Here is a 21,156-nt window from a genome sequence, read left to right on the forward strand (position 1 = left end):
CATCTGCAATGTTGTCACATTTTCTTGGAAACATGTTTCTGTATTGATATTGGTGTGTGTGTGTGTGTGGTGTGTTTTCTCACCCTGAAACCCAATCAAATCCATGTACATGCCCAGTGACTCCCACCCCTGCTATCCTTGTATCCGTCACCTCGTATCACAAGTGCACAGACAAACGATAGCAAAGGCAGTGCTGATACCGGGGTGTCGATAGTATCAGATCTCGTTATTTCGTTTGTCTCTCTGCTGCCGCAGTCCGTTTTTGTCGATTTCTGCACGGCGATCCATCCTGCTTTTTCCTGGTCTCACTAGGAGGATGCTCGCAGACACCTCCAACAACTCCCAAAGCAAAACATTTGTCCTACTCTCTTTCAGATTTTATCATGGTCATTCAGGTGCTCGCAGAGAGAAGAAGATACCTGGTGGATTAGCAAAGCGATCAGACGTTCTCCGATCATCAGGGTCTCGACAACTCTCTTGGAGTATAAGAACATGGCACCCCTCTTGCCCTGCGCTTGTGTCATTTAATCGTTGAATGGCGTTCTTATCTGTGCCTGTCGTGGTCATCGACTTTAGCTTCATTCCCATTTACTTAACCCACTTCCATCCCTAGTTTGTTTTCCCATTAAACCCTCCGGTGTCTTAAGCGCCTCTACAACCCGCCCCGCAGTCATCACCTTCATACATTCGGAAGCATCGAATATAGCATTACATATGCATTACAGTCCATCGAGTATGGGAACTTGCTTGTTGGAAAATGTACTCGACGGTTCGAGGCCCGCGAGAGCGGCGCAGCATGTTGCTTTCTGTCAGCTCGATGAAGATTGGCATCAAGGTGATTCTTCATGGAGACAATTGCACCCAAGAGAACTTTCAGACGACCTCCCTTCCATACTCCCCGGGCTTTTGGTATGCCCTCAAAGCCCACCAGAGTCAACATCAAGCGGCCCGCGATTAACTCTTGAGGGTGAGCTTCGAAACCCAAACTTAGATTACGTGCTAATAGATTGCTAGCCCCATTCCCCAGCATATCTGATGATTGTTCTCCTTTTCCGGACACTTCCCGTTTAGACAGCCCAAGAATCAACTCACTTGTACGGCTTCCTAGTCTCGCAGAATTCGATCTTGGTATTGAAGCTCTTGCAAGATCATATGCTCCTGCTTGCCTTGACACACCTCTGTCGCCCCTCCCTGCCTATGGCGACGCTCTATCCTTCAACACTTGCCTCAGTTTCAAGAATAAGTTCCTCAAGACCACTATGCTCCTTATTACATGAATGATGCCTGCATGCATGACGTCTCTGGCTTAGACGGTTACCGTAGCCCACCTCCAGATGGCCAGAACAGGCATATCAACCAGAAGTACACCACCGAAGAAGGTGATTTCATCATCTATGCCTGGTACGACAAGAAGCTGAAGTGGAAGCGTATTAAGCAAGATTTCGCCACTATATTCGGCAGAACGCCCGAAAGAATCGTGCAAGGCCTTCAAGGTTGGTGCTACCGCATGAACCAGAGAATACCCCTCTGGGATCAAGATGGCTGGTTAATCTTTGACAACGAGGATGCTTTGGGGCCGAAGCATATCAGCATGAATTGCAGTGAAAGAGACACCCAAAACAAGCCTATGAAGCCACCTGGTCTTGTCCAACGCTATCCCGAACGCGCTCTTCATTATTCCTGGGTTGACCCTGAAATGAAGTGGAGGAGAATACATCAAAAAGAACTGGCCAGTTGAAAAAGTCGGCTGTCCGGCCTCGAATCCTTAGAGACGAGAACCAACTTACGGCCAACGATTGGTCTGTACTTCAACACTTCGCGACGATCCTTGGATACTATGAAGATGCAGTCAAGACTCTAGAAGGCGACGGTTTAATCAGGAAACGCAAGAGGGGTTATACTGGTTCATATGGGAACGTTTGGGATGTGATCAATGGGTTTGAATTCCTGCTTGGCAAGCTCGAAAAATATAAGGCGATGGCAAAAGATTTTCCTGACCCCGAACAGTTCAGGATCGGCATAAATATGGCCTGGGAGAAATTAGACAAGTATTACACTATTCTCGACACAACACCGATATATTATACCGCCCTCGCACTCCACCCGGCATACAGATGGGGATGGTTCGAGCAGGCCTGGGTACATAAGCCCGACTGGATCAGATCTGCAAAAAGGATAGTTCAAGAAGTGTGGGACGAGTCCTATCGAGATTTCCATATTGTGGTGGCCTCAAATGACGAGCCTGTTGCAAAACGACAGAAGCAATACTACAATGCCTTCGAAGAGCATTGCGAACAGTCCCGTATCGACTCCATACAGACAGAGCCTCTACTGGACGACGACACGATTGGCGACGAATACGAACGATGGCAATCGATTCCACGATTGTTGATTCCTCTAGGTTGTAAGTTTTTCAGAGGGCGGCACAGTAGCACGTCGTGCGGCGATTCGCTTAACACGAGCATTAAGCATGCTGATTGCCGTGGGACTTTGCCCGTGTCCTCTATAAAAGATGCACACAAATGATTTCTCATCCAGGACTCAGAAGTCACCCCGGACGAGCCACCGAGCAGTGGCATAAGCGCCTTGCCGATACTCGTTATGCAGCTAAGTTGGCCAGATGTTTCACCATTAGGCAGCAACGCGGTTCAGCTTTCTGGGGTGCGGTTGGGCCTTCGTTGATCGGGACACTTCGGTGGGATATTAGTACCGCAACTGCGAGAAGGCCAAACCACAAGTGGCACACATAACTGTCGCGTTATGCGATTCCAATGATGTTCACCTTGTCACATGGAGTAAAAGACCACTGATCGAAAAAAATTTTTTTTTTTTTTGCCCTTTTTCCCTTCCTTTCTCCAAACTGTTTTAATGGTCCTTTAAATGACAGCATTTATTTGACAATAGCATATTGTGCTTGCTTTGAATGAGCGACCTGATCTTGACAATATTGCCAATAAGGAAGCGCAAGGCTTCTATTCGGGTGATAATTATCACGGGATTTGGGGTACTTGTAACTGGTTTTTTGATGCTTGTTGAATTCATCTAGCTATAGATAACGTGCCTCTGTGTTGGTGTTGAGGCCTCCTCACGTGAGGTCTGTTTCAGCCGCCGTTTGAAGCCATTCTCAGGCTGCTGGCTCCGCCGCCAAAGACGGCGGTGGAAGCAACACTATACGTATTGTTTATATTATTTACGACACTGCCACAATCTGACAGTATCACATGCCAGCGCCTTCAAGACAACCCTGCGTGAATCCGGCTAAGTTCCGAACCAAAACACGTGGAACGTCCTGACAGCCCGCAGCCATAAGTGTCTTACCTCGTACTCCGCATTGACTGTTTTTGTCGCGTTTTGCGGTTCCAAATGTTTATTGCTACACAAAAGTTACTGAATTCAATAGCCTGTCAATTGCTTGTGTATGCCTAAACTTGTTGTCCTCCTCTTGCCAGAGGGATTCACGTCATTTATCTTAGCAAAGCAGCACTATTTCCAGCCTTCTAATTTTTTCCAAGTGGCTGGCCAGCCTCTTCACCTTCTGATATCCATGATATTATGACATCCAGCAATTACTCCAAGTCTGCTTGTTCAATCAACAGAGGCAGCCTTATCCGACAGTTTTAGGACAAGCGCAACTCTCGTGTCTTTTCCGGTACTGGCAGTTACAGTGGTTGGATGGAAGACTTTTGGCCAATCAAGCTAGATCTGAGGATCCTGCAGACATGACAAGGTTTAAGCGCTGCACATGTAACATGGGTTAATAGTTGCCCTGTTGGAGTCTCCACCTGGCGTAATGAATTGTGTGTGCGTTCTGGTACAGGAGGGAAGTTGACGGTTGCAATTTAATGCTTGTCTCCAATCAGCCGAGGATAATGTAGCGGTAAATAAGGATATTTGACACAACAGACGTAGCAATACGTCGAACGGTATCCGAATAGCGACAGGGATACTTTTAATTGAGAAACTCCGATCAGGCGTCCAGCAATTTTCAGGGGGGATCGCCATATAGGCCGTGAGGTTAGCGTGGCCACATTTCAGCGCTGTGCCAGGGTTGCCGACTGTCGATCCCTGTGGCCTTGCCATTGGCTGCTACCCTTCGGTTTGTTGTCGTTAGGAGTGCCTACATTTATGGGCAGTGGATATCTTAGGAGCAATCGTACCGCCCTGTCTTCTTCGGCGATGCGTGTTGGCGACTGCAATCGGGCTGCGTGGATCGTCAAAATCAAGTCGCTCAATCGAAGTAAGCACAATATCGTTGCCTGGAAGGCAAATGCGCCAATTACCTATACTTACAGGCTAGTTATTCTGGGGTATTTGGTTTTCGCATCAAATTATTTGATCCCACTCTTTTTAGTAGGAAATCAAGAGCCTCTCGTTGCCCGATCCACCGCGGACCTTGTGCATGATAGTTGCTCAATCATCCAATCAAGCGTATTTGGTGAGGAGGATAGTGCCATCGGCACCATCTACGAACTTGTGCTTCGTTAAGAATGGGATCGGAACAAGTCTCAGATTTAGAGATTTCTCACCACCATTCAATGCTAACCCGTACGACATGCAGGTTTCGTCTGCCTGAGGCGTGGGTGTTCGCGCTGGTAACCAAAAGTGATTGCTATGGACGCAAACCTTCTCAGAAGAGTGATAAATGGGGGCAAAAAGAGTAAAATTCGGAAGAAATGAGAAAGACCCGTGAATGTCTTGTGAAAACCTTGCAGCTCGACCTTGATTGGCTACAGCGTATACTCATCGTCCAGAGTGTGATGTCGGGGAGGTTTGAGGCATTGCTCTACTTACTGCGCCTTACTTTAAAATGCCTCATAAAGTTGTCAGCTATAAGCTGCACCAGTGCCACGGAGGTCACACAGCCTCCTGACATCGCAGTCTCAATAGCTCCTTATCCCGACGTAGACCTAATACGGCTACACCGATGCCTCACTCTGTTGCTACATAAGTGTGCCGCAACGCTGCTGGCTTATATCTGCAGCCTGGCTGGCAGAAATCCCTCAACTCCACTCCCTTTTCTTTACAATTCGCTCGAGACCGAAAGTGGCCTTGTTGTCTACCACTTTCTCATTGTGCACCGATCAGAGACTTTAATACCTTGCATCAGATATTGCCGCAAACAATGTCATTTCACCCACCCCCCCCCCCCCCCCCCCCCCACGCCGTGTGCTGTCTCTCTGTATTCAGCGCCGAAGACATCCGCGTCGAGGATGATCACATCCTCAAGGCGCGACTCCAGACTGATTCTGGTGAATGGAATGACGCAGAGTTCGACCTCAACGAAGTCCTAGGCAATCATGAGGGTATATGCAGACTGAACCTTGATTTCACAGTTAATCCATCATGCTAACTGTTCTCTTAGGTGTTATTCACTGGGACGGACGAGGTATGTGTAACAAGAATGCCGCGCCATGTCCGGTTCTTCGCGGCATGCATTTAACCACCTGTATGAGCAGACTTCGCCAGCTCTGTCAAGAATATCACCTTTTCTATGGAGGGTGATAGCCAAGTTCCTATCCTTCGTGTCGTTCTTCGCACTATCGATGGCGACGAGCTGCCGAGTGATGTCAACCTGGCAGAGCGCATTGGGAACGAAAATGGGGTTTTCGTTTATGGTAAGTTTCGTCGTATGCTCTGTAAATGGCAACGCATCACTTATGGAACGCTACAGAATGATCGATGTATTGTCTGAAACTGGCCAACTAGCAGGTTAGCAGGCTTCGGAGTCGATCCAGCGAATTGATTTCGATTTCGATCTTTACCTTACTTTACTTTTCTTTTCTTTATTCATAGACTGTCCCAGCCGCCAGCTATTAGTGGTGGTGACGGCACAAGGGCACGAGCAAGGTCGAGTGCGGCATGGATAAAACGATTGTTCACAAGGAGGAAAAGAGAACTCTTAAGGAGAACTCTGACTGAAGCTATTTACAGAATAAAGTGAGACATTCATTAAACAGGGACGTCACATGATTCCCTCACAGTGATGAGACCTTACAGTACATGTACGTACGTACGTACGTACTGTATTTTAACCATAGTACCGTACGTACTATTGGCTTCTACATACAAGTACGAACCTAGAAATCTTCCCTTTCTTTTTTGGGCAATAAGATTAGCGTTAGCTTGAACTGGGAGAGAATGTAGCAGAGTGAGAGCGCGTACGTTTGTTAGTCGAACCCCGTAAAATGGGGTTGTGTCACGGGCTACGCCCGGTATCTGAGACCTGGCTCTGCCAGGTCTGTAATTAGGTTATCTCGCTTAGTCTCAACGACTTCTTGACCACGAGCTCGAGGCGAGCCTCGAGCTCTGATCTTTCCTTTCTCCTTAGTTTTAGATAGACAATATGGAGGCACCCTTTTGTTGAATAGACACGGGCCACGCCCGTTACAGGTTGTTGCACTTAAGCGATATCGTTATACTTGTTAGATTTACGATGCCTTACTTGGCTCACGGCCAAGGTAATTGATGAATTATGGAATTCTTCATTTAGAAACTGATGAATCTGATGTTATTCTTGTTCCTTCTTCTGCTTCAATTTCCTGTGGGCGGGGAAGTCCTTTGCTACCCTTCATCCAGACAGCCACAGGCCACAGTATGAATTTGCGCCGCTTTAGTCGCATATTCTCGCCAATCTAACATGTTATTCTTGTTTCTTCTTCTTCAATTTCCTGTGGGCGGGGAAGCCCTTCGCTACCCTTCGTCCAGACAGCCCACAGGTCACAGTATGAATTTTGCGCCGCCTTAGTCGCATATTCTCGCCAATCTAACACACCCCACCAGTTGAGGCCGCGTCGGTGGAGAATGCTGTTCAATCAGAGTTCAAGTCTCGCCATCCCTTCCATGATTCTCTGTTCTTGTATCTCATCGAGGCGCCTACCTCGCAGACGGCTGGAGACGTCTGTGAGTCGCATTTGTTTGACAAATATCCGGAAGGCTGGACCGTTGAGGGCCTTCGTAAGACCATCCGCGACCATGTCCTGTGTTAGCTTGTACTGCACTTATATGCGATTGTGCTGTGCTTCCTGCCTCAACCAGTGATGTCACACTTCACGACTTGTTTGCATAACTGGACGACGATCGGGCAGAAGATCCCCTGTGAATCGGGCAACGAGAGACTCTTGATTTCCTACATAAAAGAGTGGAATCTATACGATAACTAAAGACTTTGGAATACTGCTGCCTGCAAGGCAGCAGTATGATAATTGCTGTTGCCTCTTAGGCAATAGCATACTGCGCTTGGTTTGAATGAGCGACTTGATCTTGACAAACTATACTGCCGCTACACGGTAGCTTGCAGTCTGCCTTTTGCTCAGGTCGAACATCCGGCCTTTCGTGACTTGATCCGCTATCTTCGTCCGGCTGCCGATGATCTCCTTCCAAGGTCAGGCGATACAGTTAAGACCGACTTACAATGGGGCTATGACAACAAGAAGGAGTTTGTAAAGAGAGCTTTGCAAAATGCTCTTTCTTCGATCCACATTATTCCTGACAATTGGGCTTCGCCGAATGGTTTGGGGGTCATTGGTTTCACAGTTCAATTCGTAACGGAAGATCACGGTTTACAATCGCTTGTGGTGAGGATTAAGGAGCTGGAAGGAGAACACAGCGGAGAACACATGGCCGAAGCCATCATGGAGTTCATACGAGAATACGGAATCGCCACAAAAGTTGGATACTTCATGATGGACAATGCTAGCAACATGAACACCATGATTGACAAGGTCTCGGACGAACTGGAGCAAGAGTTTGATGTTTTCTACGACCCTCTTCCCCATCGGCTTCGCTGTACCGGCCACATCATAAACCTGGCCGTGATGGAATTTCTCATAGGAAAACGGCCGCGGACGACAGGCTCCTATGGTGGGCCATCCGAAGAGGAGATTGAGGAATGGAGAAAGCGAGGGGCGATAGGAAAGCTTCATAATATCGTGGTCTATGTCACTTGGACCCCCCAGAGGCTTCAAACGTTTACTGTTCTCACCGATGGCCTCAGGCTACGGCGTGACAATGACACTCGTTGGAATTCATGGTACAACATGGTTGAAAGGGCTCTGAGGCCTAAAGTCAGGCAAGCTATCACCGTATTTTGCGCGCAAGAGCCTGCTCTACAAGAGGATACCCTGACTCCGTCTGATTGGGTAACTTTGGCCGAGATTCACAAGTTTCTGGAACCATTCCACGACGCGACAATGGCCAACGAGGGCGTTCAAAATTCCATCGCCGACGTTCTCCCCACCATGGATTATCTCCTACACCACATCGAGGCCGCCAGGGAGGCCACCACCATCCCCCACTTGGCTACAATGATGGAGACTGCTTGGGCCAAACTGGCCGACTACTACGAATTGACAGAAGACTCTCCAGTCTATTCAGCAGCCACAGTCTTAAACCCTTCTTTCAAGTGGGCATACATGGAGAAGACTTGGGAAGACAAGACGGAATGGATTGAGAGAGCTAAATCTCGGGTAGGGCAGCTGTGGAGGGAATCGTACAAGTCATCTTCTTACTTGCCGGTTCTTCGACCAGGCTCAGCAGAGGAGCCAACTACGAGACGACTAAATGGGTACAAAATGTGGATGAATGAGCAGAAGGCGACGATTTTCAACACGGACGATGACGAGTACGAAGTGTACTGTCGTGAGCCTGTTGTGATGACGCCGGACCCGCTGAAATGGTGGCTGGAGGTGGCCCAGCGAAGACGATTCCCTAGCTTGTCATTGATGGCCATCGACATTCTTTCTATCGCAGCTATGTCTTCTGGGACAGAGCGACTCTTTTCTAAATTAAAACTTACGGTAACCGATCAGCGAGGAGCTATAGACGCTGAAACTTTAAATATCGTGGAATGCCTACGTTCCTGGGACAGCAGCGCCTTGATAGTCCCATCAGATGTGAGTTTTTTGCTTCGTGAGGACTACCGTCAGCTAATTGCAGAATGCAGTGTCGCTATGTCGATGCGGCTTCCGGGTTTAATCACTCTGATGCATTGGGACGCGAGGAGAGCGGTGGGGGATTAGACACAGTGGAGATAGCCTAGGGGAGCTTGGAGGTAGAATCGTAGATGGCAGAGTCATATGCTGTGATTTAGACTAATAGTCCAGACTGCAGTCCGGACTGCAGTCTGGTCTGATAATGACGGACGGACCAATAGTCCAGTCTGGCAAAGACGGACCGGACCGACGGCCTGGTCTGACGATAACAGGCAGACCAACAGTCCAGTCTGACCATGACGGACCGACCAACAGTCCAGTCTGAGGTTTCCAGACTGACTGTTTGGACTATTAGGAGCGCTGGTCAAGAGTCGGCTACAAAATGCCAGGTCTCAAATTCATTATAGTATTGATCTCTGGACATCGCCAAATCGCAAATCATTCCTCGGTATTTGTGCTCAATTTGTCGATAATGAATACGTTCTTCGAAAGGCGCTTTTGGCGCTTCCACAATGCCGCTTTTTCACATAGTGGTGAGACCATGGCAGCTCACATACTTGAAGTGATCAAAGCCTATGAGGTTGCCGAGAAGACTGGGTATATTGTTGGGGATAATGCCTCAAGCAATGACACCTGTGTTGCAGCTATTGGAAAAGAGCTCAACAAATTGGGGATTGAGTTTGATGAGAAGAAGCGCCGTATTCGTTGTTGCGGCCATACCATCAATCTCTCCCTGGAGGCGTTGCTTCTTGCAACAACCGTCGAAGCACTCCAAGCTGCTATTGACGCTGCGAAGGAAGAGGCAGATCTCACCGTCGTTGAAGCATTACGGGAGCAGCTTCGGGAGAAGCAAGGCAGGAAAGGCAAGAAAAAACGGCAAGCTGACGAAGCTGGATGGCATTCAATTGGCGCGCTTGGTAAGCTCCATACTATAGCCGTCTTCATCCGCTCCTCATCGCTTCATTCAGACGAATGGGAGAGCTTAGCCAGCAAGGCGTTTGGGATTGACAACGTCACGCGATGGAACTCATGGTTTAACCTCATCAAAACGGCTGTGGAGAAGCAAGCGAAGTTGATGATCTTTTGTCAAAACCATCATGAAGTGCTCGGTGAGGCAGTTCTCTCGCCTCAGGATTGGGAGACTCTTGAAATGACGCTGGAGTTCTTACAGCCCTTCTCTCAAGCGACCCTTGTACAAAAGTCAAAATGGTCATCCCTTGATCAAGCCCTTTGGACAATGGATGTACTTTTTAAACATTACGAGCAGGCGAAGGTACGCCATCAATGAGTGACTACTTGCTAAGCTGCTAATAAAATTATCTAGATTAAGTAGGCTCACAACTCCCATATGGTGAACTCCATCAATATGGGATGGTACGTCCCTGACAAGTATTACAAATCTTCTGACGAAGCTCCAGCCTATATAACTGCTCTCCTCCTCCACCCCATGCGCCGTAAAAAATACATTGACTCAAATTGGGCCGCTTCTTGGAGTGAACCAGCGCTTCACGCAGCAAGAAAGATCTGGGGGAGGTACCAAGATTTGCCACTTCAAGAAAATGTAAATGGAAGGGAAAATGAGAACCATGAGCTCTCAGAGTTTGAGAAGATTGCACAGGAGCCTGATGTCACGGAGAACGACAATGAAGATGAATTTGAGAAGTTCGTTATAGCATCGCCGTATAAGATTAATTGTTCGCCTTTACAATGGTGGTGCAAAGAAGAGCAGAGATTAGAGTATCCTCGTCTCCACAAAATGGCTATTGACATTCTATCTATCCCGCCAATGTCAGACGAGGCAGAACGTGTATTTTCAGGTGTTAGACGAACAATCTCTTGGGACAGAGCAAGGCTGGGTGCTTGGATTGTGGAGATGACAGAGCTCTTAGGGAATTGGAATAAGAATGACCTTATTCGAGTCCTATATGTACTAGCTGGCGAAGAAGACGAGATTATCAGCCTTGTCGAGAAGGGCGACAATGATACAGATGTCAGCGGCTTTGACAACTTTTCACAGTAATATATACCTAGGTTGTGCAACGCTAAGTTGGAGGCGGAAGTTGCCGGTTTCTTATCAATATCAATATCAATATCAATATTGGCCCAATTTTCAATATCAATATCAATACGGGCCTTATCAATCAATATTGGTTGCTGACAAGTCTGCCAGCAGACACCTGGCCGTTTCTATCCTTTTGCCTTTTTGCATTTCGCGCAACTTGTGCATACTAACTGCTTTGATTTAGACACTGGCCACCGCCCTTACATGTGTGCGCTCTGCCGTGATACGTTTTCTCGAAGTGATATTTTGAAGCGCCACTTCCAAAAGTGCTCCATTCGCCGTGGAAACCCAACCGGAGCGAGCCACCTGTCCCACCCTCAGGCTCACGTTAAGAAGAACGCCCAGACTCAGAAGACTGCTTGCTTGCCTTGGCAACGAGGGTAACATGAACCACCTTAATGGTTTAAACAACATGCCCTCCGGCGGCGAGGTTCATCCCTTTGGCATGGTTCCTGTCACACTTCACGACTCGTTTGCATAACTGGACGACGATCGGGCAGAAGATCCCCTGTGAATCGGGCAACGAGAGACTCTTGATTTTCTATCTAAAGGAATGGAATCATACGAAATTATATACTTATTGGAATACTGCTGCTTACGCAGCAGTATTACGATTTCCTATTGCCACTTTGCCACACTCGCATGTTTGCTTGACTGAGGCAGCATTATCTGACAATAGCATATTGTGCTTGCTTTGAATGAGCGACCTGATCTTGATACCTTGCACCACCGTTCTAAAGTGCAAGGTGTCACGTAGTATTTTACTCTGTTAAGGGCAGAGCTCGGGAGCCACATCGTCCACCTCGCCAAACCACGCGACGCCGTAACCTTTGTAGATACCAACCCCAATGGCCTTCCATTTTGATTTTCCCCACACCCCACTGTTGATGAGAACGGAGTTGTGAGCTGGACTCATTTTCCAACCATGAAGTCCTCCCTGGGCCGTGGCGCCACCGGGATTGAAATACGCGATCTCAAAACCATTGCCTTTATAGCCGGCAATTTCCTGGGGCTTGGTCCACATGCAGGTGGCTGCCTTGTGATCATTAGTATAGCAACAAGGCGTCCATTTTCCATGCGACGACCAACTGTGGAGATTGCATTTGCCTTGGAGATCGAAGGTATGTTGTTCGGAAAGATCGCGTACGTGTGTTTGAGCGACCTGGGAGAGTTTGGCAGAGACGGGAATCGATTCTAAATGCTGTTTCTGGCGATAGGCAATGATCAAGTCGTATAGCTTCTTCTCTTCCGAACTGAGACAAACTGTTGTATTGGGATGGGACTGTTTGGGGAATCGGACGTGGCCTAACAGGACTGCAGGTAAGTTGCTAGTAGTCGAATTGCTAACAACAGGTTTCTCTCACCTATATTCTTACACCTTTCATATTCTCTCTCGGCTGCCTCATACTTGCCCTGTAGGCCGAGGTTCAACACTCGTCCATCACGAGCTCCTCCGTATAGCCTTACATCCTGACCGGATGAAACTCTTCTTGACGCGACGAGTGCGCAAGCCATGAGACTGAAAAATATTACCGAATGCATACTAGTTGGGGAAGTGGGGATTTGCGCAGAACTGTACAAAGTTAATGTAAAAGGAATTTGAAGGTAACTTATCATATTGACATCACTGTCATATAAGAGGAATATCTCTCCGTGATTCTAGGAAGCGGGAACTCTTTATATAGTGGTGTCATAGGAGTTATTACACCATACTGTCCGGAACTCGCTTACGTTAACAAAAAGCTGAAACTTCATTCCTGGTCTGAATGGAACACCCTATGGCCTGCCAAATTCATGCCTTGTTTGCAAATGAGTGGACCGCATAATCTGACGTTGTCAATACATTTGGGATTTTGCGCGATATCAGACGCACTTCGCCTCAATTACAGCTCAGCACTCTTGTTTTGAATGGAGCATTAATGAGGGTTAATTATAACCACGCCTTCCCTCCTGGATAAAAGAAATGATAGGAGAGATCTGAAACTTGACATCTGATGTTGATTGACAAGCGGCAAGTCCCCAGAGCTACCCCTCCCGGGCTTCCTCTTGTCTTATAATAGTTGGGCAGGAGGAGATTGCTAAGCTACAAATTTTCCCTATATTACACACAATTGAGATTGACGTAGGTAATCTGCTCGTTGACCCTCATGCGATTTGTGCGAGTCGCATCCCTGCTCGGCAAGAATAATAGCCAAAGTCTAGAACGCTCGTAGCGGCAGTGGCAAGGTCGGATAGCTAGAGATCGCAAAGCTCTTGCCACCGTGGGCTCTGCGCCCAGTTGATTACAGCTAGTTACATCTTTCGGGACGGAAATGATGCGCCTGCTTGCAGCAATTATAGTGCACAGTCCCAGTCCTGGCAGCCTCCATCGGGTAATGCATGACATGATATGTATAAATTTGTATCGGGATTTGTCTCAGCCATACGAAGGGGTGATAAGTGGTGTATTGGCCACGGTACGAGGCAATTAGTTCCGTTCGATGTATTCCGATTAACAGACCAGGCGGACTAGATTCTTGATCCAAATTGTTGTTTCGCACGAACGATGCTCGTTCTGAATAGAACGGAATCAACGGATGTGTACGTACGTAAGACCACGAAAGAGTTCAAAAGGTATATGATTGGAGAAGAAATGAATTGAAGGAACCAGGCAAGTCTATCCTGATCTGGCAGTGCTGTCCTCAACGGTCTAAGTAAAGGGAGCCCGACAGGGATCGAGGGTAGCGGCTTTATTCAGCAGCTACACCAGCCCGAATTCCGCTTTCAGTTTTCAGAACTCTTTACCAGTAAGCTTAAGTATACTGTACCCAAATATAGCTTAAGCTTGTTTACTGGTCATCAAATCTCATTCCATAAGGCAGTAACTATGTTTAGTTACTGATAAAAAATAACTTCTGTTGCGGTCGAATTCAGTATTCAGTTTTCGTAACTATAATTTACTAGTAAGTACAGGTGCACCCAAAATACCTCAAATTTGTTTCCTAGTAAATCTCGTTTCAGAATGCAGTAACTTATATTTAGTTACTGGCAAATAATGATACCTTAAAAAACTACCTCAAACATCGTTTACTAGTCAGCACATCTCGTTTCAGAATGCAGTATATTTAGTTACTGGTAAATAATGACTCGGTGTCCGAATTCTGCTTTCAGTTTCCGTATACACCACAGGCTAACCAGCATTGGTTTCAGATTTCAACCTAGTACCCTGCCAGGGAGAGTTACGCCGCCACTACGCCGCCACACTTGAGTCAATCTTGTCAATCAATGCATTCCTCTATGGTCTCATCATATCACGGGGGGCAAAATAATGCAGGCTTGGTGCAGCCCTGTCAGCAATCCTGCGTTGGTAACAAAGCCATACTAGCGGATAACCTTACGCCTTGTGTCTTGAGGAACGAAAAGGTTCTACCTCCGCTTTGGTGCGCGAGGATCGCATAGCGCCCTGTTCGAGCTGCGCCACGGTGCTCAGGTGCGCCATGGTGCCATATGCCTTACCTCATATTCCAGCCACACTTCCAGCCCTGAATAGCAGAGTGTCAGATCAGACAACAGTTGCATCACACGAGCTGAGTACGGGTATGACGACAGCAAAGGTACCAATTGTATATTAAGTGAGAATTATCTAAGGAGCAATAATAACTGTACAAAAGAAATTGTTACAGTACAAAGAGCCTCAAGAGTTCCGTAATGTGATGTGCTGGATTAGATCCAGTGTTCCTAATAGGCGGTCCGTCCAGTCCAGAGGCTTCAAACTGGATGTTAGATTCACGATGCCCCAGTTAATTTACTACAGGGGTTGTGGTCGATTACTGAAGCCGAAAACTGATGATTGCATTCATTGATGCTTGTATCTTCTGTGCGCTCTCGTCGGGCGGGGAGACTTTTTCTCCCCTGCCTGATCGCACTGCCACACGCCACTATCGCTATAGCCAATTTTCCATTTTAGCGCCGTTTTAATTGCTGTGAAGGAGGTCACGCTTAAATCGATATACTTGTTGGATAAAAGGATAGTAATTAAGGCGGAAGTACCTTGGTATTTTTGGTGGGAGGACAGATGGATTTTGACAACACACAATACACACACACCCAATGCTAAAAAACTACCTCCCTGGTAGCGTGACAATTGCACACTCTCCCGCCAATCTATCACTGGATAGTCTCTATTGATACACACCCAACTCTCAATTCGTACGCACCCCCACACATTCAGCCACAGTGCGCTCCGTCATCGGCCACCTGGGCAAATCGTTGCGAATATCTCCAATAACTAGTCCGTCCACAGTCATGGAAAATAAAATATGAGACCATTTATAACCTAAAGTACAGTGTTGAGCTACCTTCCCTGCTCCTTCTCCAAAGTTACGTCCTAATCCAACGCAACTGTAATACTGTCACCAACCTTTTCGATTCCCTTCCTTATTGTAAGCAGCGGATCCGTTACTTCCATATCATCCTCCACTTCCAGAATATTATGCTGCTCAGTTGTGATATACCCTTGTTTCTGAGTCTTTGCCATGCTGACGGGTAAGTCGAGTTGTTACTGAAACAGCAGTCTTTCTCCTTTTTCGTCGTGGTTGTTGGTCTGGTGAGTCTGCTGCATCTTCCTCGTCAAGAGTTGGTCCCAGTTCGAATTGACAGTAATTTCGACTCGCTGAGCTCTGGACACCACTTCGTGTGGAGCCTTGAGGAGCAAGTGGTTGTTCTGGGATTGCGCGTTCGTTGCCAAATGGCTCGTTGTTTCGTGGCCGACCCTTAAGTACTCCCATTGGAGGACGTTGTATTTGAAGAAGAGAATCGTGAATTTCTCGCGATGGTTTGATATGCCAAAATGGATCCAAGTCTTCCTTCTTTAGTGGCTCATCTTGACTAGCTAACTCCAAGAGTCTGTGGGCACAAGGCAAGCCATATTGTGCTTTCGTGGAGCCTGTGCAAGGTGGCAGCATCTTCTTGGATGCTTGGCTTGATTCCATAAGCCTATGGATCTCGTCCAGTTGGTCTAGTGCCCACCGAGTGACATTTAAGGGTAGCTGGCCAAGCCATTCTCTTCCCGAGAACTGGTTCCGAATTGTGGCATTTGCCCGCTGTATTTTGTCTTTGTACAGCTGACGCTTATCGTCCATTTGTCGGATAAAACCGCCTCTGTTGATAGAACAAGCAAACTTGGAGTAATTGCTAGATGTCATAAAATCATAGATATCAGGAGATGAGAGGCTGGCCAACCACCTGGAATTTTATCAGAAGGCTGGTAGTTGTGCTTCTGAACTCATATAAATGACGTGAATCCCTCTGGCAAGAGAAAGAGAACAAGCAGGAATAACAAGAAGAATGATCTTGAGAAGAAGCTCAGTTAACAATGAGTCTCATAACGTGACAGATCCGGCCTGGAACATTTTGGGGATCCTAGTCCGTAGCTTTTGTATGGTGCGTCTACTGAATTCTATCATAGTGCCTTCCTGATTGACCCTGCATTCACCCGTTCAACTGTTCCATCCGGCAAGGATTTCCCCCATGCGAACTCGAGTCAGAGGCGCAGCAAAATTACCTGATTCCCCACAGCCACATTGCCATATTTGGTTACAACACAAAAGCTTCACCAAACCAGGCTGAGAATCTATCAATAACGTAGTCCACAAGCGAGCGGTCCACACAAGCGAGCGGTCCACCCCAACCTACCTCGTTGAAAAGGTTCTACAAAAAAACAACCAAAACACAGGAAATCAATTAATCTTCACTGCTATCGTCCTCATTAGATGCTTCCACGTCAATCTGACAAGTCCGCGCATTATGGCCAGTCTTGCCGCACACACCACATCGCCGTCCCTTCGTCTCATCCCGAGGCTTGCGACCTCGAGTTTTGCGATCTTCTTGTTGTATCTGGTCTTCCACATCATTCTGATCCTGGAGAGCTTGTCCCTCGGCAATAGTCATGCTACCGCCTTGACGTAAACGTGTTTTTTTGGCTCTACGCCGCTTGCTTAGTAGTGCATTTGCTTCCCGAAGTTGGTTGACCTCAGCCTTTAAGAGCGCGACCTGATGCATAAATTCCGCATGTTCCCTTTGTAATCTGATCCACAGCAGTTAAAATTGACGTCGGCGAGCTTCCCTGATGGCGACTAATTCGTCTTTTAATATAGTCAGTCTGTGAAGTTGCCTCGGTTGGATTGTTTGGGGTCTTTGGAACCCACGGGTTTGGTAGCTCAGGTGCCTCTTCAACTGGTGTTGGAGTCCGTAGCCTTACATCTAGACGCGATAAGACACTATTTGGATTAAATGGAACAAGTCCTGCGCCTCTAAAAGCGCCTTGGATATTTTCTTTGGTCATTGCGGCTTTAAAGGCGGTGCAAAACGCGGGAAAGAAGTCGGCTTGTGTGATGTGTGTGATGTGCGCCCTCATAAGTCCTTCAATTTCTTTGCCATATGCCTTCTTTAGCGGCCCAAAACAGCCAACATCTAATGGCTGAAGAATGTGGGATGAATGAGATGGCATGCAAAGCGTGATAATCTTATGGTCTCTGCAGAATACCTCGAATTCGGTTGAGTGGTGACTTTCGTGTCCATCTAGTATAAGAAGTCGATATGCGCCGCGACTTTTAGGCTTAGTATGCTTTTCAAAGTGCCGGATCCAATCTACGGCTTTCTCATTTGTAGTCCAGCCGTTATGAGTTGTAGAGATAACCCAATCCTTTGGTAGCGCGCTATCTTCATACCAGTTTCCGAGGTGAAACTGCCCCGCAGCTATGATGAATGGCGGGATAGCTTCACCCTGGGAATTGATAGACTGGAGTACCGAAACCCATTTTCTGTCACCTGGTTGAGCTAAACTTGGCTTGCCACGTCTTTCTGAGCTTGTAACTACCATTGTGGTTGAGATTACGCCCATCATAAAGCCAGTCTCGTCAAAGTTGTGGAAATCCTCGTCTTGTATGCCGTATTTCGCGACTGTGTTGCGTACAAGCTCAAACCAAGGCTTAATTATCTTTGGATCTTCGCATAAGGCCCTCTGGTAGTCATATCGACGCGTAAAACGCGTAGAGAGTTCTTTGCGGCGCCTAACGAAGTTTGAAGCCCAGTTGACTCCCACAGGAGGCGCGTGACGATCGGCGAGCAGACGATTCGCCATATCTTGCACACCACTAAGCCGAGGAGGAAATGACCGCGAATCTAGGTCGAGGATGTATTTAATAATCTCTGTTTCCTCTAGATTTGTTAGTTTTCGAGAATTCGGCATAATATCGTGCCTACATTGTATGTTATTACGTCGGCGTATAATTGTTGTCTTTGACACACTATAGATCCTTGCAGCGGCTCGAATACTAAGTTTAGGGTTGTTTTCAAGTCCTTTGAGTGCTAGGTTTAATTGAGCTTCATTTGATGTGGATTCCATTTTTTTTGGTAGAGATATTCGAGATGTAAAGAGCAGGCATGTAATTAATCAATTAATCTGAATCCGAACCTGGATTCAGATTAATTACTGAATCCCGCCTCGGATTCAGGATTAATTATCGGATTCAACGATTAATTAGCTCCCGATCCGTCGAAACGCCCATATGTTTATTCTAATGGGACTACACGGGGTTCAATACCCTCAGACAACATTTCTATGTCTCTAGAATCCAACTCAGCGTCCATTGGTTCAGGAATCATATATGGCTGGTCCAGGAGCCCGCTCTTAATCCAGTGTTTCAAGCACTCCGTATACTCCACTATCTGTGCAGAGAGCCGACCTCTATCCCAAGAAACCGTACGTCGGGCCCCACTAAACACGCGTTCGGCTTCCGCTGACATCGCTGGTATCGAGAAAATATTTATTGCAAGATGATAGAGAGAGGGGTAGGAGGTTTGCTGCGTCGGCTCAAGCCACCAAGAAAGGGCAGAAGAGTCGCCAATTGGCAGCGTTGGACCCTCGATGAATCGGCTGAATTCATCATGGCAAGATGACTTTTGGTAGATCCGTTTCTTGTATGCCTCGTAAGCCGAAAGGTCCTCCTCGATTTCTGGCTCTTGCTGCGGCTTGAAATCATCCCATAGCTTGCGCACGGCCGCAATCGCTGGGCCAATGTATTGAGGTTGGTCCTTCCATGCCTCCTTCAGATGTGCTTCTCTGAGGCTAGGATGAAGCAAGATTGCCGCAGCGTAGACTGGTGTGTCATCTGTACGCGTATAGTAATCGTCGAACTTGTACCAGCTGGTCATAATGCGATCAACCATGGTAGTGTTGTGCTGGAATTGCTCCATGGCTGCTTTGTAATGCGTAACAAGAAAGTCCATGGAGCAAATCACCTCATCCAAAGACGTCTTGTCCCATTGAGTGTCTTTAGTAATCTCATAGAAAGGTTGTAGAAAATCGTGGATCTCTTGGAGCTCCTGCCAGTGTTCTGGATGGAGGTAATCAAATCTGATGTCACTCTCTGAATAACGATCATCCATAAAGCTGTTAAGCTCTTTGCGGAGTGCGATGGCTACATGAATCATTCGATACCAAGAGTTCCATCTCGTCGAGTTGTCCTGCGGGATCATACGGCCAGCAGCCTGCAGGAACGCTTGGTAACGCTGGGTTGATGAGCGAATCCACACCACAAGATTGTGCAGCATACCGAGTGCCCCATATTGCCGCCAGGCAGTTGCCGTCTCCGCTCTTCCAACAGCTCCCTCCTGTTCCCTGCGGGACAGCCGTGAAACTTGACGCAATGCCTCATCAGAAGCCTCCTTGTTCTTACCGAACAGAAACGCCTGCACGGCCAGATTTATGATATGGCCGTTACAGCGAAGTCTTCGATGAGTGGAATTGAAGCCACAGGTCTCGGCAACAGTGTGCATCATTGTGTCATTGTTGTAAGCGTTAAGAAGCGTAAAGTATCCCATCTTGGCGCGGACACCGTAGGAATCGACGACCTGGAGGCAGAGACCCAATCAACTAAATCAACTACACGGCATCTGTCAATTTAGAGTAAGTGTAGATTAGTAATGAAACTTTGAATGTAGTGTATCAACGGACACCTCAAATGTAGTTGATTTAAGTGTAGTTGACTTCAGTGGATGGAGGTTTGTGGCGGCATCATCCAGAGTCGCGGCGTAGTGGGGCAGCGCATGATGGCACTAAGTTAACGCGTCTACACGTCCACGCGCTTGCTCATACCTCTTTCCTCTTCATCTTGGTTTTCGTGCAATATAGTGGCATTATCTCTTGAGTTGATCTCATCGCGCCCGTGTCAGGGTTGGCCACAGTGACGCTAACCATCCCCTCGCATTAAAAAGTGTCAGAGACGACATATTCTAACAAATACCTCCCTCTTAGAAGGAGGTGATGTCCACTTTTGCTGGCTGGTACAACAAGTAGGGCTTCCCGAGGCTCCTCTGGTGCGAATCTACCTTCGGCTGCTCCCGTCCCCTTCCCTTCATTCACTCTTGTTGCACTCGAATCGCCTCTTCAATGGCCAGCTGTTTTCGCCGCGGCAGCGAGCCACGATAGCTCCCGTCTTCTGAACTCATCATCATTAAGATGGATGCCCTCGAGCTCTTTCTTCTCCTCTATGATCGAGAGAAATAACGGATCTAGGTCGTTGATAATGCCTGCCCGAAACCACGACCTCAATACCTGACACATCCCAACTGTTTGCGCCTGAAGATTGCACCGTTGGGGAACAACCATCTGCCCTGCTGCCGAGAACATCCTCTCACATTCTGCAGACATTGATTGTATTGTGACAAAGTCGAGGGCCATTCGGGAGAGACGAGGGTATTGCAGGCGCTTCTCATGCCAATACGCTATCGGATCTCGCACAGTCTTGTCAGTGCTCTCATGGCTCGATTGCCATCGTTCGTATTCGTCGCCAATCGTGTCGTCGTCCAGTAGAGGCTCTGTCTGTATGGAGTCGATACGGGACTGTTCGCAATGCTCTTCGAAGGCATTGTAGTATTGCTTCTGTCGTTTTGCAACAGGCTCGTCATTTGAGGCCACCACAATATGGAAATCTCGATAGGACTCGTCCCACACTTCTTGAACTATCCTTTTTGCAGATCTGATCCAGTCGGGCTTATGTACCCAGGCCTGCTCGAACCATCCCCATCTGTATGCCGGGTGGAGTGCGAGGGCGGTATAATATATCGGTGTTGTGTCGAGAATAGTGTAATACTTGTCTAATTTCTCCCAGGCCATATTTATGC

At 47.5% G+C, this 21,156-nt stretch overlaps 4 protein-coding genes across 4 annotated transcripts; 1 reads left to right on the top strand and 3 right to left on the bottom strand.

Moving 5' to 3' along the window:
• Positions 1–1,288: 1,288 nt before the first annotated feature.
• On the top strand, positions 1,289–9,037 carry VFPPC_18490 (transposase-like protein; the record flags this gene model as incomplete). The annotated part of the gene is made up of 8 exons (XM_022430091.1): positions 1,289–1,640; positions 1,703–2,404; positions 5,196–5,303; positions 5,363–5,386; positions 5,457–5,615; positions 6,781–6,954; positions 7,291–8,891; positions 8,942–9,037. 8 exons carry the CDS (start codon positions 1,289–1,291, stop codon positions 9,035–9,037), a joined length of 3,216 nt encoding a protein of 1,071 aa, XP_022284908.1.
• A 2,724-nt stretch (positions 9,038–11,761) lies between these two features.
• Positions 11,762–12,507, bottom strand: VFPPC_12105 (cysteine-rich secretory protein family domain-containing protein; the record flags this gene model as incomplete). The annotated part of the gene is made up of 3 exons (XM_018290095.1): positions 11,762–12,024; positions 12,082–12,297; positions 12,369–12,507. 3 exons carry the CDS (start codon positions 12,505–12,507, stop codon positions 11,762–11,764), a joined length of 618 nt encoding a protein of 205 aa, XP_018135965.1.
• Positions 12,508–16,713: 4,206 nt separating this feature from the next.
• VFPPC_12103 (DDE superfamily endonuclease) lies at positions 16,714–19,854 on the bottom strand (the record flags this gene model as incomplete). The annotated part of the gene is made up of 3 exons (XM_022428807.1): positions 16,714–17,056; positions 17,178–18,189; positions 18,576–19,854. The coding sequence occupies 3 exons, from the start codon at positions 19,852–19,854 to the stop codon at positions 16,714–16,716; spliced, it is 2,634 nt and encodes an 877-aa protein (XP_022283894.1).
• Positions 19,855–20,419: 565 nt separating this feature from the next.
• VFPPC_18491 (restless-like transposase) lies at positions 20,420–21,148 on the bottom strand (the record flags this gene model as incomplete). Its single annotated transcript, XM_022430092.1, has 1 exon — positions 20,420–21,148. The coding sequence occupies one exon, from the start codon at positions 21,146–21,148 to the stop codon at positions 20,420–20,422; it is 729 nt and encodes a 242-aa protein (XP_022284909.1).
• Between the last annotated feature and the right edge of the window lie 8 nt (positions 21,149–21,156).

Source organism: Pochonia chlamydosporia (genome assembly GCF_001653235.2).
Source record: "Pochonia chlamydosporia 170 chromosome Unknown PCv3seq00020, whole genome shotgun sequence".
Taxonomy (NCBI): domain Eukaryota; kingdom Fungi; phylum Ascomycota; class Sordariomycetes; order Hypocreales; family Clavicipitaceae; genus Pochonia; species Pochonia chlamydosporia.